The sequence below is a fragment of the Camelus dromedarius genome, chromosome 35, assembly GCF_036321535.1.
Source record: "Camelus dromedarius isolate mCamDro1 chromosome 35, mCamDro1.pat, whole genome shotgun sequence".
NCBI classification, from domain to species: domain Eukaryota; kingdom Metazoa; phylum Chordata; class Mammalia; order Artiodactyla; family Camelidae; genus Camelus; species Camelus dromedarius.
The window spans coordinates 13,863,356-13,890,496 of NC_087470.1; the positions used below are offsets into that span (position 1 = coordinate 13,863,356).

Below are 27,141 nucleotides of genomic sequence, written 5' to 3' on the forward strand. Positions count from 1 at the left end.
TGAGAAAGTCATATAACGTACTTTTCAAGCTTTATTTGTTTCTATTGTCATGGTTACATACAGGGTAATAAAATCCCAGAGGCACACAATTTAAGGTGAAAACCACTAGACGTGTCTTTAATTGGTTATGTCTTCTGTTCCAATATTGAAGTTTCCACATTAAATTTTCCAGTTTGGAGGAATAGACTGTATGCCATGTTCTTTCTCAAAGAAGCCAGTGAGTCTGACTCTTGGTGGTGCTCTGACAAAGAAATCTTCATTATTTAGGACCCTGACAGTGTGAGTCTAATAAAATTCTTCCCAAGCCTGTGCAATGGCCTTTATTATGAGCGAGAATGGTGAGCATCAGTGATAAAGATACGTGGCTGTCTTGTTTTAGAACTGACCAATTTCATGACCTCAACTTTGGGTTTTTACACAGTAAATTACACAGTGAATTTTCCCAGTGTGGCTGGATTTGAATTTGTAACACTAATTTATGCTTGAATGTATGCAGTGTCTAGAGTCCAGATAGGCATTAATAAATAATATTTATCTTTGTATTTTATGTATTTTAAGCATTCAACTTTGAAAGAAAATAAATTTCTAGGTTAATAAAATAGTGCAATCCATCTTTTATTTATTTTTCTCATTAGACTGAAATAATAAACCAAATGAACAAGAAAGATGCTAATAAAAGATTCAGCATGGAACATTATTTCTCAGAAGATGATGTCAAGAATATTACGAAAATATGCAGATTGCTTGTAATTGACTTGCAGAAAATCAACGCATTTACCTTTGAAAAGCAGAGGTATTCATTGCTTTCAAGCTTCAGTCCAGCACCTCAGGCTCCCACTGACAGTCCTACAGTGATGATCTTCTGGTTTGTTATGAAAGAAAATGGAAGAATCTCTCTGGAAGGAAAACTTAGGTCATTTCTGTGTCTGTGTGTCTATTCCATAGTGCGTATGGAACACACTGAGAATTCTGCTTATCATTCTTTGCCAGAGTAGTGAACAGGTTCTAAATCAAATAGTCTGAATGACCATAACACCAAAAATAGGATTGGAATGTTTAATGTTATAATTCGCTCAACTAATGAAAATGGAGCACACCGTCTTCTTTAGTCAGAGATCTGCAGTCATCTTTTGCATACCAGATTTAGCCAACAACCAAAGTTTAATCTTTAATTAGGAGACATGAAAATGTAATTAGCAGCAAATAACAGAATGACAAAGCTCGCCAAAATCATAAAGGTTCAAAGGAAGCAGCGCTTTTAGCCACAGTGAGAAGTGTTCTTCCAGGAATTTAAGGAATCGTGATGACCCCTTCGCCTTCCCCATCCCCATTTCCACGGCAAATTTTCCAGGAACAACGTTGCTCTTTGACAATAAAAATGATGACCATCCAGGAATGGCTGTCAAAACCAGACAGCATACATTCTTCAGAGTCAAAAGATCCTCAGACCTGAATAAACACCATAGAGAAAGGAACGTAGCAAATTCTAACACAGCATACACACAACACAATCAATTCCTTTATCAGAGACCGATACAGTTTTGAAGATGCATTTTCCAGAAGGAAGCAGAGGGCAGTCAGGACCATCTGCAACTGTCAAACCTGTGGAAGTGAACCAGTGCATTACAAAAGTCCCACAATGTATGAATTGTAAGTGAAAAAACAAATGCTTTATCAAAAAAGGGTTGGTCGATGGCCCAACATACAGATATTCATATGTCTATATTTATATATAGAATGATAAAAATCAGCTTGCATGAGGGTCATTCTCTATCTACTTTAATGCTATTTCACACATACTATAAGCAATTTACAGAATTTGTCATTGGCATATACAGGAATTGCAAAATGAATTAAAATGCACTGAAATCTAGAACACTCAGAATGTTTTTATATAAACCTCCCAGGATTGACAGGGATTGGCCGAAATCACCACTTGCCACCATACAAGAAGTATAACCAAGAAAAAGGAAAAAAAAAAAAAACCCAAAAACCCAAGAGGAAAGGGAAAATTAAAAAAAAATTCTTTTATTATTCCTTATTTAAGACAATGCTTTCTTTCTTGACTTGCAGTGTTGATAATTTTGTTCTTGCCCCCAAACGGGGGTTTTGTTCGGTGATAGTTTGTGTTCTGTAGCCTTTTGATTTCTGCTCATTTCCTGCAGAGAATGGATCTTTTAGTAGGAAACCAGTGGGATCTGTAGTAAATATTCACTATCGATGACGGTCAGGCCAACCCCTGAGCAGTCAGTGAAATGATGCTCTGAGTATCCGAAAGAAAAGGGGGAAAAAAAAATAGATCTTGCTATTAGAAAAAAATGTCTCATCACGTCACACTAATTCTCTTGAAATGAAAGATCAGTGATTTGGCCAAGATTATAAACAAAGTGTGAGGCAGCCTCTCCGTTTATGCTTCCGAAGGCGGGCGCTCCTTGGGTGGGTAACTAGAGAGCAGTGGGTGCAGAGTGGTGGTGCTTGGAGTTTAGGGTCAACTTTGCTGTCCGCTCCGTAGATTTTACAGGCGATTTGCTCTTTGCTTTAAGAAGAGAAAGTGATATTGGAACAAAGTCAACACCTTAGACTAAAGCAAAGCACCCTTCACAAAGCCACAAACAAGAAGCAGGACAGAAAGTCCATGGCTTGTAGCTATCCACGCACCTGCGGAAGAAGTTATAAGATATTCGCTCATCTCGAAGATTTCCAATGCTCCTTATTAGGCTGTTTTAAACACATACAGATATATATTTAATTAGCTCGCCAGCTTGGCTCTGGTGCTCATGAATGTCTTGGCATGCACTGCAAACGACAACACATACAGAGGATTTCAGTCCCAGGAAGTGGTCTTTGTCTGCTTTTGTCTGTCCTCAAACAACGCCGTCCCACGACTGGGAACACCGAGAGGAACAAACCCAAATACTCTTTCCTCTCGTGACTCTAGAGTCATTCGATTGCTCCTAGACTGGTACCTAAAAACACATTCTCTGTTTGACTATCCGGTGTGAACATAACGCCACAGGGGATGAAACCCAGACTGAGAGAGCAGCAGGCTTCTTAAGGGCGAGCAGAACGCGCCCTGGCATGGGTGCATTTGAGCACCGGCTTTCAGAGGAAAACCTTTCCCAACTTTTTATCCTTCAAATCTGAAGAAAACGTTAGTGCTACCAAGAACTGGACGTTTTTGAAAGAGCTCTGAGCCTCCATAAGGGAGCAGGTTAAATTGTATTTTTGCATTTTTCTCCCCATATTTTAATCCAGTCAGCTACACATGAGGTATTTAATACCTTTAGTAGTAAGAAAACAAAAATGCAACGAACCTCAAAGCATTTCTTCTTTCTTTGTTTTTGTTTTTTTTTTTAAATTCAACAAATGTTAGAAAGTTTGAAGAGGGGTGACAGTAGGAATAATCAATCTCTTACACATTTCAGCTAAATTATATTCAGGTCCACATTGGCAATGATAGAAATTGAGGTGGAAACACATGCTCTCAAAAGGTCACACTGTAGAGTACATATTTGGGAGTTCTAACGGGGCTGTTTAGTTCTAACCCACAATACTGTTTCTCAGATACGTTACTTTCATTCTGCCATTGATTTGCCCTCATTCGTGGGGTGAGCCATGCATTTAACACAGAAATCTACTAACAGAAGACCCAGAGGTTCGTAGTGGGTCTCTGGGGAACGTTGCTTCATTCAAGGCGGGGTGATGAGGTTCAAAAGTGCAAAATAGTAAAAAAATGTAACCATATGACCCCTATGCAGTTCTAACTACAAATATTTTGCAAGGAAAATATACACAATCCACTTAGCAAGAGGGCTTTCCAAAATTAGATATATGCTCTTAGTATCTTTCGAAGAGAGATTTTTGATGGGGATTTATTTAATTGAAAAAAAAAAAGAAAGGGAAAAAAATTGATTCTGTGGCTCTTCAAATTGCCAACACCTGACTTGACTCCAAGTACATCTGACATTGAATAAAGACTTAAAAAAATGCTAAAAACAACAAAACCAAGGAAAAAAAATTTCACTCTTCAAGAAAGGTACTTCGTGAAATAATGGTTCCCTTTTCAGCATGACCATGGTAGATTGGCTCAAATTGCTTGAAATTGTGTACTACAAGCCTTCTTTCTCAAAATTCAAAGGGAACAGCTACTTTATTTTGACCCAACATTTCCTATCATATTATGTCCAGGATGTGCAAGTTAAAACAATATTTACCTGCGTGGTATCACTGGAAGCAAACCCCATGATATACTGTGAAAGGTATTTTAAGACTAAACTTTTAAACTGCCATCAGATACACAATAAACCATTGCAACACAGCACTTTTTTTTTTCAGATTGTAATCATTCATCCACTCTAGGTAATGCAATTCCTAGCATATTTTTAATTAAATGAAATTTATCCTTGTCAAGCCAATTACAAGTTTTTTTTTTTCCTGTAGAGTCAATTCTAAAACAAATCTGTTTTGTCATCAAATCACTGATTGTTTTTCTCTTCTTTCTAGGGTTTGTGTATGTCTTGAATGAAGAAGATATGTGCTCCTTTATCTTTGTTAATTGCAAAGGTTTAGACAGTGAAACCCGAGCCTCTAAAATGTTTTCGTTTGTCCTGTGTAATTTTAACAAATCTTCATAATCACTTTCATTCAGATGAACACTTTCCTGGATATAACTATTATTTAGCAAACATAACATTCTATTCTAGAGAAAAATCAATTTTTTTTTATCAAATGCAAACTTTGGCAGCTTGTCATGTTCTACTCTTATTTTTATGGATAGAAACATTTTACTTTTTTTTTTAAATAATGAGATTCAGGATTGCAGTCAGAAGCCCTGAGTTCTAATTTCCTTTGCAGCCACTCCTGAAATTTCAAATAAGGTATTTGTTTCTTTCATTTATTTTCTAACACGAGCAGAATGATTGTGTACTACTGTTTTATGTACTTTCTTTTTTCTTATCAGTATGTGAAACTTGGCATTGGACCGTTCATTTCTGCTTTATTTGGTTTCTTTTGCTCCATGCCATAATGTGTTATCCATAATGTATTATGGCCCTAAGATGGTCATGCATGCCCTCAAATATCCTATTTTCCACTGAGTCTGTTCCCACCAACTAGTTGTAAGCTCTCTCTCCTCCGACCTTCAGCAGCCATTTTGGTCTTGCTTCTCCTATAGCCTGCGCATGGCTTATACTGACTTATAATCATTATTTTTACATTTGTCCTCACTGATCACTCTAAAAGATCATTAAAGGCAAGGGTGACATTTTAGCTTTTTTTTTTTATTACTCGCAAAGTTTAAAACAATGCCCTGAGTTTCGAAACTTTTGCCTCCAACACACAATACCCTGTGAAGAAGAAAGGGAGATACTATTGTGCTATTATGTGAAGAAAATGCGCAGATAGCATGCCGAAATGAAGAGCTGGCTGAGAGAGCCAAGAGATGCCTCTCTGACTCAGAATGTGATTTCATGGTGTCCTTTGACTCCTATTGAATAATGGCGCCTTTCATTTGTTTTTAATGCTTGAAGATTTCCATAGTGTTCTGTCAGGTGTAATTTTCATGCCTTTGTAAGGGGAGGGGAGGGGAGGCAGCGCATTTTCTTCATTTTGCAAACGGAGACTCCTAAGAAGCCTAATGACTACAGAAACTTGGCTTCCATTTTCCGGCCCTTTTTATACGTCCTGCAATAGCGAGGAACGCATAGCCTTCACTGAGCAGCATCTCTCAAGACGGTGTCTGGGACAAATGAGAGTTTAGCCAAGGAGAAATCTTAAAAAAGCCTGGAATATTTTATCTTCACTATCTATAATTATTATTTCAGAGACTATCAGAAAATTCCATCTATTTCTTTAAAACAAAGCAAAGCAAAGCAAAACAAAACAAAAACAATCAGAGCACAGTGGTTGAGGCATTCTCAGAGGTCAGGTGGAGAAGGGGCATTTCCTCCACCATCTCATCACGGTCACTGCCATCTTCCTGCCTCATGGGACCAGATTGGAAAGGCTGCCTGGCCCTCACCTCTGGCTCCCTTGTAGCTCCTTCCTCTTCTGGGCTCCCATTTCATTCCTGTGTCTACAATCATGAGAATATTTAACAGAGCTATTACTTGTTCACATCTATCTTCAAAATGGCTACAGTGAACCGGGTACCTACTATGTGTCAGGGAACACACAGTAGGCGCTTTGCACACATTGTCTTGGTTCATCCTCTCAACATCCCTGAACAGCAAACATACAGATGGGGAACATGTAACTCGGTGGCATGGAACAGCTCACCCTGGGTTACGTGGTTAATAGGTTGTAAAGCAAAGGAACAGAAATGAAGAAACAGCAACACAGTCAGATCAACTCGACATATGTGCTTTTTCTGAAACTCCCTGAGGCAAAGTAAGCTTCCGTCCCCGTCTCCACGTCTGTCAAATCAAGATGTGAAGTTATTATTTAAATTTACGTTCATCTTTTGAGAGAAAATGCCCTGGCTATGATGTGCTGTGGAGAAAAAAAATAGAAAACTTCTTTTCCCCAAATCTGAACTAATAAATATTGGATATGAAAACATCATTAACGTCTTTGTTTTCCTAAACATTAATAAGTAAAGCTTCTTTTGCTCCATATACTGTCCCAAATGCCTTATCATATAATAATATTTTGAACTTTTCATAGTATAAGCTTTTTGAGCTTAAAGCTTCCTCTAAATTCATTTAAATATTTGAATGAGAGGTGGGTCCACCATTATCCTTACACGTCCGCCTCTTTCCATGAATTTCTCTTTCCCAAACTTTTGTTTTCAAATTTGATCATCTGGGACCAGAAGAGGTTAAGTTGATTGTTCAAAGTGCCACCATTAGTTAGTGGTGGGGAGAGAGAACCAGAGCTCTAGGGTTCCCAAAAAGATCTTTAGAAGAGGATGGGGGTCTTTAATTCAAAGAAGAAAGGAGAGCACTGGGACAACTGTCTAGACAATTTATTCCATCTACTCTTTCCAGCTCTTCAAATATCCTCTCTCGGCTGTGATTATTTTGTGATGGATTAATTTCCTATGTGAGCCTAACTCTTGATTTTGATATGGGAGTCACAATTTCAGGGCACCTGCCTATAGATTTAGTTTTTTCTCTTCTTTTCTTGTTTGAGTATGTAGTGGGGTCAAAAGAAGCAAAAAAGAGAGAAAGAACACAATTTCTCTCCTGCTGTGATCCCATAGTCTGACTCCAGAATCTTTATTTTGTAGAAGTGAATATTAGTGATGCTGATCACATGAACAAACCTAAAAATGGAAATTTTCCAATAATAAAAGAAGCAACACCCCAATTGTTTTGCCCTGTGAAGAGGCCAAGCTTAAACACAGTGGGGTGTCCCTTACAGCTCTGGGGACAGACAGGCCTTTGACTTGTCTCTCTATTACAAATGCCAGCTTTAGGATATGAAAGTAGCTATGGGGGAAAACTTGGGCTAGCTTTTAATGCAGTTTTTATTCAGGTTTGCACATACTGAATCACAATTTTAGGGGAAAGGTCAAATAGTAGGATAATTTTATCCTATAATTTTTTTTTTGAAAAGAATATCTTTTTTTTTAATAGATCCTTATGGGTCCAGAGCCAATTTCTTTCAGAATCCATTTTTAAAAGAAATATGCCTCATCTTGACCTAATACATAAATTACCTATTTTATTTTGCCCAGGCATGTTGGCAGCAAGCAGCTGTTCAAATTTTCTTTCCTGCTTTCCTTCAGTCAGCAAATTTTCACCTCTATTCTAGTTATAAGGCCTCTTATTGTAGCTGAGGGAGAAAAGTGCCCACGTACACAAGGTCTAGGTGACAAAGTGCGTGGCTGATGCCCCATTCACCACAGAATGTTCCAGATTGTCTTGCTTACAACAAATCCCTGCAGGCTCCCAGAGTTCCTACTGTCTGCAGCGACTCAAGAATGGACACAGAAAAGTGACGCTGGCTCCCACCTGCTGAGTCCAAGCGCATCTTAAAGCAGCACATTTTCATCATCATTCACGCATCTGCGTAAGAACCCATCTTAGTGCGGACGGTGACGATTAAGGCGCCACAGCTAAGACTGTGTTGCCTCTGTCCGTGGTCCTGAAAGGCTGCTACGATCATTTTGCCGATTAAGGAACTGAGAAGTTAAACAACACGCTCAAGTTTACTCAGCGAGTAGGGGGGGGGGGGGCTGAGACTCAGAACCACTTCTGCCTGATGCTACAAACTGACTTGCATCATAATCTCACCCGAGAGTCTTCATGCCTGAAAACTCCATACTTCTCAATTCTGCCTACATGGAAATATGAGTGGCTTTGACAAAATGAGAGAACAATATACATTAGTGGAACAACAAATGCTTTCAAAGAATTCAGTTTAATGCTACATATATTTTATAACTGCTTTAATGCATAAATAAGAGTGATTTATTATTAACTCTACATTTACTGGTATTTAAATTAATGCTGTTAAAGTGCTTGAAACTATTTACTCATTGAGTTTAAATATGCCTTCTGCATGGAAGTTTTCATTATTAATCAGCAAACTCTTTATTCATAAGGAGAAGGTGGCTATTAATCCACACCTTGCTGGGATACGATGTTGTCAAACAGTGTTTGTATGAAGGCTTAAATAAGCACATGCAACTCAGGGAACAGAACAGAGGAAACTCTGAGGACAGTTGGTGTCAGTGAAGGATGGCTTGGCTGAGTGGCTGTGACCAAGAGCACCTGTCCCCTTGTAGGCAAGGACAGATGCCCTGAGAAAGGAAGCTGATAAAAGGTGCTCCAACTATTACAATTTGCTTTAATTCAAGGACTGAGAGTTTAACCTATACTGAGTGGTTTTTTTTTATAATGCCTATAGGATTCAGAAATCATGCAAAAATTCTCTCTCAGGCTTTTTTTTTTTTAAGCAGTTATATTAAATAAAACATAATTATCATTTCCAAGTCTCCTTGTAGCTCCCAGTGACTGCACCAGGGGTCACTACTTTGTTCTCCCCCAAGACTAGGGGGTCAGTGATTCATACTATGGAGAGGAAAAATGACTGCATGTCATTTTATTGATGGATTTTATTTATATGTGCTTAACTTATTTCAACAATATAAATTCATCTAGATCACACTCACTACGTTTAGAAAAACAGGAATAATTTGACGGTCAGATTCTCCACCTAGCTCCAGGAAATAAGATATAACGTTCTTAAATTCAATGCTGCTGGCCACCCCTGACTACAGTTTCACAGTAAAACTTTTAATATTCATATGCATGTGTGTACGTGCATGTATGTGTATTTTTAATTTGTCAAGAGCTTCACAATCATACCAGACCTTTATTTACTTTGATTTTCTTTGTTTCTTTGTTGAATATATTTTATTTTTTTGCAAGTTTGTTTTCTCTCTGATGGGCTGTCTGACACTGGGCTATTTTTAAATTTGGGAAATGTACAATAATGTTCTTTTTTTCCCTGATAACAAAAGTAATAAATTATCATTGTATAAATGTTATCATCACAAGCAGAGGAATCAAATAATAAAAAATTGTAAGGTATCTTGACTTTTGATGTACATTCGGTTTCTTCTTGTCATTTCTCTATGCATATGTCTTAGATTGATTTAAAATTTAGTATTTTTTAGTTTTCACTTTAAAGTATTGTATCCTGTATTTTTTCACATTATGTTACATGTTGGTTCTCTTCTAAACATTCTTTGAAAACATGATTCTAGAAGGTGCTTAGTATTTATCCTATGGTTTTGCCATGCTCATTGGGACACTCTCCTGCTCTTGGTCTGGCGAGTATTTCCAGTCATGGGCAGATCCCTGTTCATGGGTCTGGGTCTGCCTCACTCCCGAGCTCCTTGGAATTTCCTCCTAGGAGCATCATTTCAGGGACAATGGGTCGCACAATTTAAAGCCCTATCTTTCCTGCCAATTTTCCTCCAGAAGGGAAGTACCAACTCACCCTGCAAATATTGATACAGCAGAATGTCTGAGTCACTGCAACCTGGATGACACGTGATGATTTTCAAAAACTTTGCCAGGATTATATGTGTCAATTTTTAAAAAATGACTAGGGTTTTGATTGAGACTGCATCAGATCTGCAAATACTTTTGAAACACCTGGCATTTACGATACTGACTGTCCATCCCAAAACAGCATGTTTACTCATTTACTCAAACCTAAACTCTTTTAACAAACTGTTCTGATGATTTTTATATTTATACAACTTATTTGTTATTCTTTTTTTAAAAAATTAGATATTTTATACCTTTTTCTTGTAGTTAGTATTAAGGATTATATATTAAGTTGCAAAGACTTTTTATTTGGTTATTGCTGCCATATGGAGAATTGATTTACATTTATGTCTTTATCTTGTTTTTATCAATATTGTAACATGATCATTCTCAACATCTCTAGGTCATTTGGAGTGGATTACATAATCATTGCATCAATAAAACTGAAAATTTCCCTTCTTTTCCTGATTATTAGACACAAATATATTCTTGTCTATTAAATCACTTATTGGTTACACTTGATTTAATTAAGCAAATGTTTCAAGTGATTTAGAGTAAAATGTTATTTTCATTTGCCTATTTTGCACTTTAAGCCTTCAAAGTCTCAGGTGTCTGATTTTATGTTAATTGTCCTTGGTCAAATTTTTCCTCTCTGCTTAACTCTTTAATTAATCAAAATTCATTCGAATCTGCGTCACAAATTGTAATCATGTGTTTTTTTGTCACTTATTAATTAAATAAATCCTTATTATACTTTTGATTTCATCAGCTATTATTTTTTTACAGTTTTAATTTTCCACACTAATTTTCTTTCATCTCTATATTAATATATATTAATATATCAATATATTTATTAATATATCAATAATATAAAACTTATATAAATCTATTCATTATATTAATATAAATATATTTACTATATAATAGATTATATTATATTATATAATATATTAAACTATTTATAAAGACTCTGAGGTTCAGAGTGACTGTTGTGTGCAGCTCACTCAACTAACAAGGTGGTAGAGAGTGAATCTAGGAACCAATTCTGTGTTTATCTCCTACCACAAGCTACGCCTTTCTTATTACGTGGTTCTAAATCCATTTTGATTTTCTCTCTTTTTAAAGCTTTTAACAAAATTCTCACTTGTTTATGTTTTCAGATATATAAAGTATATGTTTAAGATATATAAAGAAGATATAAATACTATATATAACTAAATACCTAGATAATATACACAGATATAAACCTTTATATAATATATAAAGTAGATATGAATATTATATAAAATAAATATATTATATATCAGATATAAACTATAAATATACATAAATGTGCATATATTGTGTATGAATACAATAAATATATGTAATATATAATCTAATATATGTAATATATGTATACATAAATATATGTATATGAAAATATAAATATACATGTGCAATTATTTTGTGATTTAAAAAATTCCGAGGGTCTTTTTTTGAAAGCTTGGATTTAGTTAAGATATCAGCCAGTGTGTAGAACTTTGGCTTCCAAAGACATGTTCTTTATTCAGGTCACAGAGTTCGTGGTCCTAAAACTCCTTTGGAATTTTATTCTTTCGCACGATAAGGATGTGGCTACAACGTTGGGCAAGACAGCTGGTGGCCAGCACGGCGTGGTTATGTAGGGGACATTTATCACCCATTAATGGCATCGTGACAGAAGGGAATAAGGAAGCTGTGAAATGGTGAGCAATGAAACTTAATAAAACTTCATTAAGAATAATAAATTAGTCTTGCCCCTTCAACTCCTCACCTACAGACAGCCACCCAGGAAAATACTGGCCACACTGGGGCCAGGCGATGGAAACCATTTACCTTCGTCATTTCACGGCTACTAATAATAATAAAAATACAAGAAAAGCGCATGCCATTCTGGCCATATTAATGCAGCAACTGGTTGCCTCCTTTTTGAGAGCTGATCAGTGCCATGCTCTCTGTGTGTACAATTCCACTTAATCCTCAAAGCTCTGTCAGGACGGTGCTACAGCTCCTGTTTAATTGATGAGGAAGTGGAGCACCACACAACTGTAACTGATGGAAATGAAATATGTGCAACCTTTCTCTCTGTTGGTGAGAGGCTTCAGGAGTCTAGGGAGCATCTCTGTGCAGATTTCTGCCCCTCTGCAGCTGAAATGAAGGCACCTGTCCCAGTGTCCTTGGGAGAAAGAACCCTTGCCTCTCTCCTCTTTGAGAACCTGTCATCTTTTTGACCAACAGAATGAGGTCCTTCCAGCGACTTCTCAACCCCTTGGTTACCCACCCAGAAAACTGCCTTTCCAGCAGCTTCCTCAAATCTCAAGGATCACGACATCCTTAAAGAGCTTAAAACATTGGCAAATTCCGCTTCCCGTCTCCATCACAGCGCTCCTAGTGATCACAAATGAACCTTAAGGAATCTTAAGGTGGCCGTGCACTGAAAAATCCTTCCAGCTCACAACAGAGCCTTGGTTTTACAGACCCAGCTGGTTACTGAATTTCAGTGAGTTAAGTTAAATATACCGCAGAAGTCAGTATAGACTTTTCATCTATGTAATTCTGGTTCAAACACAGCTCCAGCAAATTCCCTGGCCTCTGTTACCCAAAGCATGGCCTCAGATCCATTTTTCATCTTCCTCATAGACACTCGATTCACACAGCAATCGTTTAACTGATAGAATTACAATGATCAAATTAATTGAACCCGTGTAAGTAGCCAAGTTGGATCATTTAAACCAAAATCCACAGCGAGGTCTGGATTATACAATTGGCCCTCTTATCTAGATGCAGTCAACCGTTTGCTCATATTTTAAAATCAGAAAAGTGATCTCCTCCCAGGCCCTTCAAACCCTCACCTCCCTCCCCTCACCAGCTCTGAAATCTGTTGTGAAGATCGTTCGCGCTAACGTTGGCCACTTTGGGAAGGCTGCCACGTGCGTGAGCCAAGCAGGGCCCCCCAGAGCTCCCGGCTTCCACCTGCTGTAGCAACGCTCAGGCTCACATCATGTCGAAAGCACAATGATCATCTTTCCAAGCTCAGAGAATCACTCCTACCCACATGTGGAAACATAACCACACCGAAACCGCGGCCAGTTTTCTGACACGTGCCCACTGCTGAGCTCAGAAATGAAGCCAACAGCGCCACAAAAGTCCATCACAACCCAATTAACAGCAAAAGACCAGTTTCTGAAAAAGCCGTTTGCAGCATCACACACATGCAGATGCCATATTATTATAATTTTTTTTTCTCTCACCTATAAGAACTTTTTAGAGGCATGGTTCTCATAATTTACCGCACATAAAAATGAATAGATAAAGAAGTTCATACTGTAGAACACAGGGAAATATGTTCCAGATCTTGCAGTAGCTCACGGTGAAAAAGAATATGCAAAGGAATATATATGTATGTCCATGTAGGACTGAAGCATTGAGCTGTGCGCCACAAATTGACAGATTGCAAACTGACTATAACTCAATAAAAAGAAAAAGAGAAAAAAGCTTATTTCTGGCTCAGAGATTTCAGTTCAACAGGTGCAGGGTGGGGTCTTGGAGTAATAGGAATTTGTAACAAGCCCCCTGGCAAGTCCGGGGCGGGTGACCAGCACTACACACTTGCAGAAACACTCTTTCGGCATCTGGATCAATTTTGAAATGGTGGCAATGGTATCTATCTATGCAAATATAATTATAAGAAAAAAAAAGATAAAATCAGAATCTACCAGAACCTCCCTTGTCTCCTTTTGTCCCCAAATATGAGTTCCACTTCTTGCAGGCACTTAGAGGAATGAACAGGGACGTGGTGACCTTTGGAGCCAAGAAGTTATCTTCAGGGTGACCACCTACTCTTGTCTGAGTCTGAGGTTTCCCAGCATGTGGGAATGGCAGCATCGAAAAGAGGGGAAAATGATACAATACAGCTTCACAGTGAGTATAAAAAATGCTACGGAGATCGGAGTGAGGAGACAGCCAGTTCTAAGACAGTAAGAGAAGCCTTTCTAAAGGGATTTGCCTTTGAGTAGGAACTCAGCGAAGAGGGAAGGACCCACGCGAGGGTGTGCAAAGTCACAGGGTAAGAGATACAGGCAACATACCCAGGAAAGAGCGATTTGGAAGATTCTGTGTGAGGATCGGGGAATCGGGAGAAAAAAGGGCTGGAAATTACACCACGCAGGGTGGCGGCAGTTCTTTGGAAATGGTAACTGTGTAATACTTAATTCTGTTGTGATCTGGTCCGTGTCTCACAATAAAAACAGGCAAGGAGGAGCTGCTGGAATAGATGAGGAAAGACGTGGGTCTGTGCTGAGAACGAAGGCTATGCTGGCAGATCACAAAGGAGGCAGTTGTCCAAGGATGCTCTGAAGAGACGTTTAGCGGCACCGATGGCTAACTCATCATGGCAACTGACACAAGAGGAGGGAACGTATTCAAGGTTTCCCCAGGACCTGTGAAGGTGGTGATGTTATTAAAAGATTTTGGACCTGGAGATCGTCATTCTAAGTGAAGTGAGCCAGAAAGAGAAAAAAAAAAAATACCATATGAGATCACTCATATATGGAATCTAACAAAAAAAAAAAAAAAAAAAAAGAAAAAAGAACAAAGAAGACACTAACGAACTCATCTACAAAACACAAACCGACTCGCAGACGTAGTAAACAATCTTATGGTTACCGGCGGGAAGGGATAAATTGGGAGTTCAAGATTTGCAAATATTAATTACTATATATAAAATAGATTAAAAAAATGTCTTCTGTACAGCACAGGGTTACGACAAGATATTCAACATCTTGTAGTAACCGATAATGAAAAAGAATATGAAAACAAATATATGTATGTGTGTGTATGACTGAAACATGATGCTGCGTGCCAGAAATGGACACACTGTAACTGACTATACTTCAATTAAAAAAAAAAAAAGAAAACAAATGATTTTGGGAACACCAGAGGAAGAACATTTCTTTTTAGGGAGAAAGGTAAGATAAATTCGATTTTGAATGTTTCAGTTTAAGGACCTGACCTGAATAGTTACTGCTGCAAAGCAAGCCACACTAACACCTAGTGCCTTAAAACAACAATTTATTATTATCTCTCATGAAATTGGCATAGCGTGAATTCTTCCCACCGCGCTGGGCACAGTGGGAAGGGCCAGCGCAGGCTCGGGGTGGGGACAAGGGGCTCCCCGTGTCAACGGCTGGTGTCAGCCATCTGCACATCTCTCCTGGGGCAAACATGGGGAGATGTTCTGGGGGGACTAGGGTGAGCCCTAGTCTGGCCTCTCCAGGAAGAAAATCAGAATGAGAATGTGAACCTGTGAACCGAGACGTTTTCTAGGGAAAAGTGAGCAGCTGAAACCGTGGGAATGGATGAGAAGATCAGGGCGTGGAGAATGGGAAAAGAGCCACATTTAAAGGAAGAATTCAGGAAAGAGAGGGGATCTGAGGACAAATGATGTGGAGATGGAATTGGGAGTTTTAGGAGACCCACAACAGAGGAGCATCCGCACAGGACTGACGTGGGAAGGAGATGGAGAGGTCCAGGACCCAGGAGGGAGAGCCTCAGGGGAGGGGGTGCTGGCTGTGCACCTTTGGGGGGTGTGGCTGCCAGGCTGGGGCAGGGCAGGGGCGGTTCTGTCGGCCTGATTGCAGGAGTGTGGGGAGGGGACCGGCAGAAGGCAGCAAAGACAGAGGGGAACCGAGGATGGGAACTGGGGGAGGGTGGAGGCTGGAGGGGAAGTCTGGCTTCTGAAAGAAGTAGTTTATTGAGGTATCTGGAGATGTGCTGACGGGGCGGGATCTCAGCTAAGTCTCTGCTCTCTGTGAAGATGGAACTACACCACTTCCTGCTAGAATCAGGGGCCATCAACCTCGGAGCATCCGCAGGGCGGTTCTTCAGTGTTAGTTACAACTGGAGAGAGGTCAGAAGAGTCCGAGAAGACAAACAAAGATGCTCAAAAGCCAAGTTTCATCTGTTGCTTTATCATTTGTCTTCATTATTTTGGTTCTAATTGTGGATTCTCAAACGGAGGGAGAATTAAAAGAACTTAAAAAGAGATATCATAACGATAACGCTGGATGGAAATAGTCACATGCTCGCTAACTTTGGGGAAAACATGGGGTTATCCGTATGAAATGACAGTGAAGTCTTTTCTTTATCTTGTGATATGGAGACGGTAATCGCGTACGCATCTTTTTCCATCTTTTTCATGTAAGTATCTGCCCTGGGAAAACTGGTAAAATTCTATGACAATTGGAACATTACATACTGAGTTACTTCCAGCTAGTAATTTTCCTTCACAGAGACACGGAAATTATTTGACAGAAAAGGGTATGAAATTGAGAGTTGGGTATTTCTGTCTAAATGATTCAGTCAACTAAGTCAAAACTATGATGAAAATAAAAAGCCGATGAACCAGCCTTTGGGTAATAGGTTGGTACCACAGTGTCATATATATTATGGTGATGCATGACTCCTGTATCAAGAAAACGTAACAGAAAGGCTAGTGCAACTCTTGGCCCTTAAAGGCAAGGTTTTAATTTTTGTGTCTTCATCATGGCTTGTCTTCAATAGAATATGGAAGATGTATGATCAATGGAATTTACAAATATTTTATTGCCTCACAAATGAAAATATAAACTCTTTGAAGAGAGGAAGTTCTGTCTTCCATTTTTGCATCACTGAGCCTGGCATATAAGCTCTTGAGGATGGAGAGTGAATGAATAAATGAAGCATGGGTATTGAAATCAGCTTTATTTGAATATAACCCAAAAAATTATAAAGCAAAAATATAAATCAGGATGTGGGTATTACAGTCAATATCATGGTTTATAAATATCCATCCCAAATACCGTATTTTACTCAATACGTGTGCAAGCACAGAAACTTACACATGAATAAAACGGGGGGCTGGACTGCCCTCGCTTCTGAACGAGAAGTTAGAAAATGATGCTAAATGCCTACAAAATATTTTCCAGTATTCACTGGTAGAAAAGAAAATAGAAGTGAAAAATTTTCTGAAATGCATTTCCGATGAATCTTTGCTCTAGCGGATACTTTTTTTTTTTAATGGAAATGGCTTTTAATGAGTGAAAGCTCCCATGCATCAGCATATCCCCTGATTTCTTTCATCCTTCCTCCAGAACAAGCAATGAATGAGGCTGGTGACGGGATGGAAAATGAACAGTGAGTGTGGTCGGAAACTTAGAAGAAAGGTAACCTTTTACCAGGTGGCACCAACTGCAACACTGAGAGAGACGTTAAAATAAAATCGTTGAGTACGTTTTTTAATCCAAAAAGTAACGCGTTCAGAACTGGATAGAACATTTCATTCTATGCTTGGGATCCTTCACTGGGAATACGGAAATCTGTCTGTCTGAGTTCCCAGCGTGGATTTATGGCATCCAGCTTGGGACATTCTACACAGGCTAATAATTTCACTTCCATGATTTGCCGTTCTCACTAATTAGGCTGTGAATTGTCTGTTGAGGGTACTCTGTAATTCTGCCTTAAATGTCTAGTTGCTTTTTTTGATAGCATGAAAGGGGAGGGCAATGTCCCCAAAGACACTAAATCTTTACCAAATAATGGCTACAGAAATGATAACCGTTAGGTATACATATATATGCAGCATATATATAGCTTATAGCATGTATGTATACTTATATTATGTGCAGATAATGTGTATATTCTAGCCATGGTTTTTTTTTCTTTACTTTGGGAAAGAAAACAGATAATAAAGGGGGAGATGAGACAAAGTCAGACAAAACTGGACGTCAGAGGGGCTAAGCTGTGTATTCACCACACTGACATGAGCTGCCATGACAAAAGCATTCTGGGAGAGCGCCTCGCCTACATTTAAAGCAGGTGTGAACTCACAGGGAGCCTTAGGCAAACTCACCACGGATCATCTCCATCAGCACATTAGGTTTAACGTGGAAACCCAGGGGGGCACCCATTACTTTAAAAGCGTTGTTTACAAGCAAAGATTTAAAGATACACATCTATATATTTAAATACATAAAGATTTATATATATATAAATCATCCTGATAAAATGACTGCTTTTTAAAAAATTTAATGTTAGCAATATGATTTTTTTAATTACCAATAGTGGTGGCAAGTAGTAACTCTTCAATGATAAAAGGGATATAAGGAGAAAAACTTTAAAAAAATGATCGGGTAAATATATTATGGTCCCTTCGTCCTATAATATTGCATCAAACGTTTGAGCGAAATACAGGAGCATTTCGGGGTGGTGTCAGGCCCTGCTCATCCCAGGCCATGGTTAAAACTTCAGTGACTTTCCATTGGCTGAGTGACTGCATAAATGAACGCTATTCAAAACAGCTTTAGCTTCCACAGCTGACTGAGGAAGTGTGTGACTGAGCTTCTCATTTGGCACCAGGGCAACATTGACAGGAGCTGCCTTATCTCCGCACCACCCACCTCGCTTCCTCCCATTATGACTTTCATCACAGGCAGCCCCAATTCCTCCTTCCCAATCAAAAGCCCCTGGCGCCAGGTCCTGCTTAAGGCAATGGGGGTCCCTGAAAATGGGATGCCTCTGTCATTTGCGTGTTGATTAAGTGAAGGTCTCTTGATCTGGGTCACTACTGACACATCAATCTGTAGAGAGAATGAACTTGCATTTGTAATGCACTGAAACATTACGTGATTTATTGTGCTTATAATGTGTAAATACAGAAGGGGAAAAAAAATAAAGTCCAGCTCTCAGATGCCCTGCACTGAAGCACGGCCAGCAATTAACAGCACAATTCACACCCTCTGGGAAGACAGCCTGGAGCTTGCTTCCCGTCTGTCTCACAGCGCATCCTCATTCCAACTGAGCTAGCTCTCTGCCTTTACAACCATCATATGGAAACCTGGCTGCTCTTATCCACCTTCCTGTGGAGGTTTGCGGGTGGTAAAGGGGGATCCATACCTGATTGTGGACTTTGTTTGGGGATTTTGGCTACCGCTTGAGGGCTGGAAGTGGAGGGCATTCGCTGGTTGGCAGAGCTGTGGATGCTGCTGGGCGCGGCCGCCGCCGAGACGTTCCTGCGAGGCTTGGCGTCTTGCAGCCACATGGGCGAGGCTTCGAAGGCCTGCATCCTCCGGGCGTGGCTGTTGGCGTTGACCTTCAGGTAAGCCTGGGCTCTGTGCTCCTGGAGCTCTCCGTAATTGGCATCCGTCACCCTGCACTCGTACAAGCCTTCATCCTTTTTCCTCACTTTGGAAATCTGAAGCTTGTGCGAGATGTCATTCCCTTGGACTTTCACTGTCTGAAAAATTGCAGGTAAAAAAGGTCAAATTAAAAAAAAAAAAAGTGCTACGTCCAGTGGTTTCCTTCCCACACTTGGTCCCGAGCTCACTAATCACGCTGGAAAATTAAAGTGTCCCAGTGGCCTCCCAGCCACAGGCAGAAAGCTGTTTATTTCCTCAGTGGTCAAATCAGAAGATCTTACTTAATCTGTCCTACAAACAAAAAGCAAGATTGCGTTGTAATGAGCTCGATTCAGCCGAGGCCAGGTTCCACGGGCCACGTGGTTGTCAGCCCCCAGCTTGTGGTACCCGCTTGGCCATTTCCCAATCACGGGATTGGCCCGCGCCTGGTTAGGTCAGCCGAGTCTCTGAGACATCACAGGAATACATTGCTGGTCACGACTGAGTTTAACTGAGAATTTACCCCCGCTTTGGGATGACTGCTAAAGGAACTGACGAAATCAACTTGGCTACTACAATTCTGGGTGCCCCCCAAATATAGGACCTATATTCACGGGTGGCGTGACTCAGGGTGCAGACTGACATCACGTGAAACCCTATGGCTCAGGTATAGGGTCTTTATGCTCCTGAACTTGGGACACCATCAAATTAAACACGGGTTTGATTTTCAAAATGGGAACGAACTCTCCTATCGCTTCTCATAACTTGTATGCCAGATTAACAGCAAGATTATACATAAGATCGTGTTTAATATAAAAGATTCTAAATAATGTGTAATAGATCTAAATATCCAATTAGCACCCTTATCAGAACAGCCAGATTTGCCATACACCATATATTATCCATGACTGACAGGATGATGGATTTCTTAAGACCGTCCAGATCTGAGGATTTGGATGGTTTCAAAAGATCTACAGAGAAAAAATTCCACTATAAGCCTTTATACTTTCAAATGGCCACAAATAATTATGAAAACTTGCGAAATGTTCCTTTTTTTTTCATATAGAGTTGCACATACAAATGAGTATGTATTTATGTGCAAAAAATTACATATATAGTATAGTAATTCTGTACAAAGGATGGCAATTAATAATTTCAAATATGTTTTCATCTGAAGCACCTGATGAAGTCTGGGGCAGTCAGAGCAGTTTTATTATTAGCCCATTTTATAGTAAAGGAAACTGTTCAGGGGTCTCGGTCAGTGATTTACCACAAGGACTGCAAAGCAAAGTCACCCAAGGACCTTTAGAAAACGCTCTCACCTGGATGAATGCAGAAGTACTGTCTGCATCTCTAGGGGACGAAGCTCCTATCTGTAATTTATGAAAGCTGTCTGGGAATTCCAAATTAACTGCTGGCTTAGGAATATGTTTCAAGGTCACACAGCAGGTTAACCGGGCACCCAAGGCTTTCTATGTCAGTTGGTGTCTAGCACTGTTCCCAGTTTGCTGGATTCTATGAACGCTGGGCAGAGATGATGCTGTTAGCAGTTGCGTGCATGACTATGTATCTGACTGCGTGCCTCCCTGGGTCAAGATGGGCAGAGTGGTCTTTGGAGGATCGAGGCGTGGGTGAAGGGTGCAAGATGAATAGTGGATAAACAATCTAATTATACGTATGTATGACAAACGAAATACTGAAGAAAAACATCATTAATAATTGATCTCACCAACAAAGCTTTTCTAGCACTGTCTGAAAGCAACTATTTTTGTGATCTAAGAAGAATTGAAACATTCTAAAAAGTCAGTAAGTCTATGACTATAAATTGGAGTTTCTGGTTTATATCTTATTTTTTTCATATTTTCTCCCACGTTGAGATTATACATTTAGATTAGAATTTGATTGTATTCGCACAATATATTTTTTTACGCTTTTAGTTATGGCATAACCCCAATGTTATACCACTTTATGCCCTAGAATAGCCTCAGAATAAGTTTTTTTAAAATGTGGGTTATTGGATTTTTAGGTTCTTTATAAATATGTTATTTCTAGTAACAGAAACTTATTTATCGACAAGCGGAGCAATTTTATTAGTATAAAGTGATTCTATATGGCTTCATTGGAAGTGTAGCATAGAAAAGATTTTTTTTTCTAATTTTAGGCACAGTTATGGAAAGTAATAACCAGCAGAGTAGAAATACGGCTCTATTTTCAACAGGTTAACCTTCCCGATAATGTTTTCATATTTTTATTAGCTTTTGGCTTTATAGTTTTATGATTTTGATCACTGGCATTAGAAATACGTTGCACACGTTGGGAATAATATTGAAAGCTGAGTTGTTACCACAATTTCATCCCCTTGTTGAATGCTTTATTATATTACTTTTTTTCTGCCTAGGAAGATTTTCACACATCAGCGTTTTACTTGCTTTTGGAGGATAATATGGGTGTGGTTTTGGAGTGGATATTAGCATTGCAGCCCCTTCACTCCTGCAGTTACGTAACTGCTAACAAAAAGAGCAAGAAAAAAGTGTCACGCACCTCTGCGGGCAAAATGATTCTCTAATTCAAACATTTACACCATTAGGATAAACAGCTCCATTGTGTGGACTCTAAATCCGCTTCAGCGCGTGTAAGCCCAGTGAGGTAAGGCAGGGGCCAGCGGCCTTTGCCAGGTGCCTTTTTTGCGGACAGTGAGGTAAAAGGCTTTTGACAACCGGAAATTCACTAACTGGTGCCCTGGGGCCGGCGGGCAGCCGCGGTGACACTCACGCTGATCTTGGTCCCTTCGCCGTCCGGGTCCCGGTCGGGCAGCAGCTCCGCCTGCGGGGAGGAGGGAGGGGGGACACACGCTCAGCCCCGGCCTGGCCTGCGGCTCGAGAGGACCCGGGGGGGCGGGGGGCGCTGCCGGCTTTGGGGGCCCCGCTGGGGGGAGGGGAAGGAAGGGACTGGGGGCGGGGACTTGGGCTCTGGGGAGGGGACTCCGGAGGGAGGGGGGACTCGGGGGGACCGGGACTCTGGGTCGGGGACTCCAGAGGGGAGGGGGGACTCGGGGGGACCAGGATTCTGGGTCGGGGACTCCTGAGGGAGGGGGGACTCGGGGGGACCGGGACTCTGGGTCGGGGACTCCGGACGGGAGGGAAGACCCCGGGGGACCAGGACTGTGGGTCGGGGACTCCGGAGGGGAGGGGGGACTCGGGGGGACCCGGACTCGGGGGCGGGGACTCCGGAGGAGAGGGGGGACTTGGGGGAACAGGACTCGGGGGCGGGGACTCCGGAGGGGAGGGGGGACTCGGGGGGACCAGGATTCTGGGTCGGGGACTCCTGAGGGAGGGGGGACTCGGGGGGACCGGGACTCTGGGGCGGGGACTCCGGAGGGGGTACCTGGGGGGACCAGGGACTCCGGACGGGAGGGAAGACCCCGGGGGACCAGGACTGTGGGTCGGGGACTCCGGAGGGGAGGGGGGACTCGGGGGGACCCGGACTCGGGGGCGGGGACTCCGGAGGAGAGGGGGGACTTGGGGGAACAGGACTCGGGGGCGGGGACTCCGGAGGGGAGGGGGGACTCGGGGGGGACCAGGATTCTGGGTCGGGGACTCCTGAGGGAGGGGGGACTCGGGGGGACCGGGACTCTGGGGCGGGGACTCCGGAGGGGGTACCTGGGGGGACCAGGGACTCCGGATGGGAGGGAAGACCCCGGGGGACCAGGACTGTGGGTCGGGGACTCCGGAGGGGAGGGGGGACTCGGGGGAACCCGGACTCGGGGGCGGGGACTCCAGAGCGGAGGGGGGCCTAGGGACGGGCGCGCACCGACTCCGGGGCCGGGGACCCGGGGCCTCACGGGGCCGCGCTCGGGTCAGCCCCCCCGCCCCGGGGCGCGCGGGAGTCTGCGGGACTCGCCCCTGCGCCTTCCCGGGCCCGCGTCCCCTCCCTGCGGTCTCTTCTACACACTTTCTCCCGGCCCCACCCGTCCGCCGCCTCTTCTGCTGAATTGCCTGCAGTCTCCGCGCGGACCCTCGTTCCCCGCCGCTCCGCGCCCCCCGCCGCCCCCGCCGCCCCCTCTCCCTCCGTGGCCTCGGGTCCCCCCGTGACCCCCATCCCCCTCCCTGCCCATCCCCTCTCCCTGCCTCTCTCCCTTCACCTCTCTCCCCCGCCCCCCTGCTTCCTCTCTCCCCTCCCCCTCCGCCCTCCTCTCTCCCGCCCCCACCTCCCTCCCTCCTTCCAATCTCTCTCCTCTCCCCCCTCTTCAGCCCCCCTCTCTCCGCGCCCCCTCCTCTCCGTCTCCCCTCCCTCTCAGTCTCCCCCCTCTTCTCTAGAGCTCCCCATCTGCCCCTCCCCCTCCTTCCAATCTCTCTCCTCTCCCCCCTCTTCAGCCCCCCTCTCTCCGCGCCCCCTCCTCTCCGTCTCCCCCTTCCCTCTCTCTCTCTCTTCCCCCCTCTACCAACAACAGACGCGAGAGGAAACTGACGCGGGTGGGGGCTAGGGGTGATGGAGACCCCGACGGAATTCCTGCCCCCCATCTTACCCTCCCTGAAGGGGGCAGCGAGGGTCCAGAGCGGGTGTGTGTGTGTGTGTGACAACACAGCAGTGTCATCACGGGCAGCTGACAGTAATAGTATTAAAAAGGGGAGGCTATTCCTGGACCAAGACCGGACAACATGCCTCCCCTTGGTTTTAACGTGGCGTGTGCCCAGGGCACATGCTCACCCCCTGGGCGCCATCCACACGGAGAGAGCCAGGTGGGTCCCCAGGCTCCATCCGGGCCCCGCCCCCCGCTGGACACTCGACGGGCTAAGCCCGCGCGGGTGGGACGGACGCGAAGGGACGGGTGCGGGCACCGCGACTCGGCTACCTGTGCCCCGGCCACGTCGGCCCCGGGCTCCAGGTCCTCGGGCCCCCGCAGGAACCACCACTGGATCTCCAGGTACACCGAGGCGGAGCCGCTCTGGAAAGCGCAGGACATCTCCACATTCTGCCCCTCGGTTGCCGTCACGTTCCGCGGAAACTCAGTAAATTTTGCTGCAAAACAGAAATGCACCCTTTTGGAATATCCTCACCACTCTTGCCAGCGTCTCTTAAGAGCTCACTACATGTCCCTTGGAGTTGGTGGGGGGATGGAGGGGGCGGGAAACCGGAACAAAAACCCTTCTGTGACATCGCAGACTTTGCCTGGCTCCCCAAGCCCTTTTCCTTTGCCTCTTTCTTGTCTTATTTTTGGCATCATGCCGAAATCATTTTGTTGCCGATCAAGTCCAGATAATGGAAAGGTTAACGAGCTTGCCAATGACTCCCCTCTGTGAGCCAAGATGTGCAGTTAGGTACAAATGCCTTTTGTCAGATTGCAGTAGCTCCCGAAACGTACTCAGGGATTCACTGAAGTACATTTTTAGACAAATCTGTCAAACTGGTAGACGAGGACAGCCTCTTGCCTCCAAGTTCCTAAACAATCTATGACTCACTGCGTGTTTCATGTAACAGAGAACGGGTCACGATTATCTGCCAAAATGCACTTTCCTGATACATCAAAACGGTTGCTGGCAATTGCGATTCCGAGGCAGTGAAACAAGTCGCGCCCTTTGCCAGCTGTGCGTATTTCCTCCTTTCCAAATTCCAAATTAACCTTCCTGTTTGTTCCCATCAAGCATTGTACTGTAAACTGTCATGCATCATGGGACGCAAGAACCACACATCTGGGCTCGACTGTTCAGATTAAAGAAGTCACGAGAGAGGACCACCCCCCCCCCTTCCCGCCAGCCTTCTCTTTACCAACCTTGGCACGGCTAGTTTGCAAGATTCATGGAGTCATGGTGAAACTCGAAAAAGAAAAAGATGTTCCCTGTCTCCCAAAGGTACTTCTCAAACATGGAATGCCTTGGATGGCTGTTCTTATCTTGACTAAGGGGCAGTCTACGAGGAGCTGAGGATGCCCTAAAAGTCTTGGGGGGGGGGGTCTGTGGCTGACGGAAGTGCACACTACAATGCGCACTCATGGGGAAGGGGACCGAGGGGGCCGCAGGGCTGAATCAGGCTGGCTGCACTTTGCTCCCACTTTTTAAAGCGAGTCACCGTCAGCGTCTCTTTTTCAAAAATGTCATGAAATCCCCGCGTGATCTCGCCTGCAGTGGAACTGTGTTCACACTCAGAGGAGATGGGAGACGTTCGGGAGACATTCTGGATCTGAAAAGGACTTTTCTGGGCAAGCCGGAAGGAACGAGAACACGGCATTTTCGGTTTGCAGGAGTGATGCAGTCCTCTGGCAGCCGAGATGGGATCTGGTCATAGCGCTGAAATGGTCACTACAACCGCAGCCTGAGAAGTCCCGAGCAACCGGATTCTGCAGGCTGTCGCTGCTTGCAACGCAAATCGTGCCTTTTTAAAAAATGGGTCCTCGGAGGAGACTGTCCTTTGGTAAACACACATGCAAACGAAGTCACACGGCCCCCAGAGAAAGGAAACTCTAAGCGCATACTGCCCACGTCGAAGAGGAGGGCCAGCCATGGAGAGTCCCCTCTCCCCAGCTGTTTGTTCAGGATGATTTTGTATGCATGAGTGGTTACCCTTTGCGCACACACACACACATACACACTCACATCACACAGCCCTGTGTTTGTGCTCACCGAGAAACCCACCTCGCCGTCAGGCGCCGACCAGATTCGCTCACAAATCGAGCATGGCTACTATTTAATAAACTTTAAAGAAAAATGCCAAACAGAACACGGTTTCTCTGTTGACTTGCTAAGAACCTCACCACATCTGCCTGGCTATTCTTTGAATGTGGAGAAGACACACGCGCGCGCGCGCACACGCACACACACAGCACAAGCAAATGCATATTTGCCGATGAGCGCAGACTTACCTTGAGAAGAAAGCCCTTGCTGTACATATAAAACGGAAAAGAAAACAAATCCAACATACACCAAAAAGATCCCCATCATTCCCCTAAAAAAAAAAAAAAAAAGATGGGGGGTGGTCACATCAGCGTGGCCAGCGTAGCCGACAGGCAAAAAGCCCTCCAAGAAGGGGATGGCACGGTCTGGCCGGCGGGGTCTCAGCGCCCGGGGCGCGGCGCCGCCAGCATCCCCGCTGCTCGCCGGCGCGGACTGGCTCCGGGGCGCGGGGCGCGGGGCTGCGCGCGCACCGCCCGATGGCAGCGCGGGGCAGAGCCTGGCCGCCCGGCCGCCCGCCCGCCCGCCCGGCCGCCCGCCTTCCGCTTCCTGCGGCGGGTCCGGCGGCAGCCCCGCGGCGCTGGGGCGCTGGGGTGCGGGGACGGGCGCGGGGCGGGGGCGGGGGCGGGGGCCTCGCGGGCTCGCGCCGGCGCCCCGCTCCGTTAACTCCGTGCGCGCCGGGCCCGCGGCTCCGTCTGCGCGCGCCTGCCGGGGAGGAGGCGCCGCCGCCGCCGCATCCTTGCCCGGCCGGCTCCTTCCCGGTCGCGCGGCCGGGTCCCTCCGGCCTGGGCGGACTGCGGCGCGCGACTGACGCGGGCCGGAGCCGGGGGTGGGGTGGGGTGGGGTGGGGTGGGGGGGATGGATGGCGGGGAGGGAGGCGGGCTTGGCTGCGAGGGGAGGGGAGGGGAGGGGCGGGAAGGGGTGGAAGACGCTGCTCGGGGCGGCGAAAGCAGCCATTCGAGGGAAACGGGGCTTAACCAGTTAGGAACTGCTCCAGCTGGAGTGATCACATGGTGTCACTTCGCCCGATTTACCGCGCGCAGCCCCCGCTGGAAGGGGAGCCGCTCAGGCAGGGGGCACGCCGCTCCAGCTGGCGAATGGAAGAGACGAAGAAAGTACAGAAATTCACGTACTGAGAGATCTTTCCAGAAAGAAAAGCCACAGCACGTTCACTTTGATTTTTTTTTTTGTTTTCCTAATTCGTACACCCCTCTGCCTCTCGTGCCTCCATTTCAAATGAATTTGGGGGAGGGGTTTCCAACACCAAAAAGGTCTATATTGCCAGATTTATTTTTATTT

At 43.9% G+C, this 27,141-nt stretch overlaps 1 protein-coding gene across 5 annotated transcripts; it reads right to left on the reverse strand.

Annotated features, from left to right (window-relative positions):
* Positions 1 to 18: 18 nt before the first annotated feature.
* Positions 19 to 26,301, reverse strand: VSTM2A (V-set and transmembrane domain containing 2A). 5 transcript variants are annotated; one of them, XR_004134381.2, is made up of 6 exons: positions 26,034 to 26,300; positions 24,030 to 24,196; positions 21,950 to 22,000; positions 18,957 to 19,296; positions 2,659 to 2,718; positions 2,453 to 2,536 (listed from the first exon to the last, which is right to left on the reverse strand). XR_004134381.2 is itself a non-coding variant. In XM_031445005.2 (5 exons), the coding sequence occupies exons 1-5, from the start codon at positions 26,110 to 26,112 to the stop codon at positions 2,445 to 2,447; spliced, it is 729 nt and encodes a 242-aa protein (XP_031300865.1). In that variant the 5' UTR covers positions 26,113 to 26,299; the 3' UTR covers positions 19 to 2,444. The 5 variants fall into 5 exon arrangements, 4 of the variants coding, with proteins under 4 accessions (XP_031300865.1, XP_031300866.1, XP_064338402.1 ...); XM_031445005.2 differs by lacking the exon at positions 2,659 to 2,718 and having other exon boundaries at positions 19 to 2,536; positions 26,034 to 26,299; XM_031445006.2 differs by lacking the exons at positions 2,453 to 2,536; positions 2,659 to 2,718 and adding an exon at positions 2,543 to 2,658 and having other exon boundaries at positions 26,034 to 26,301.
* Between the last annotated feature and the right edge of the window lie 840 nt (positions 26,302 to 27,141).

What these genes read in the sequence shown, in the direction of transcription:
- VSTM2A (XM_031445005.2), bottom strand. Translation starts at nt 26,112, where the DNA reads ATGATGGGGATCTTTTTGGTGTATGTTGGATTTGTTTTCTTTTCCGTT. An exon ending in GCGAAGGGACCAAGATCAGC is followed by an intron (nt 19,297 to 21,949) that starts GTGAGTGTCACC and finishes GCAATTTTTCAG; the next exon opens with ACAGTGAAAGTCCAAGGGAA. An exon ending in CAAACAAAGTCCACAATCAG is followed by an intron (nt 2,537 to 18,956) that starts GTATGGATCCCC and finishes CTCTTCTTAAAG; the next exon opens with CAAAGAGCAAATCGCCTGTA.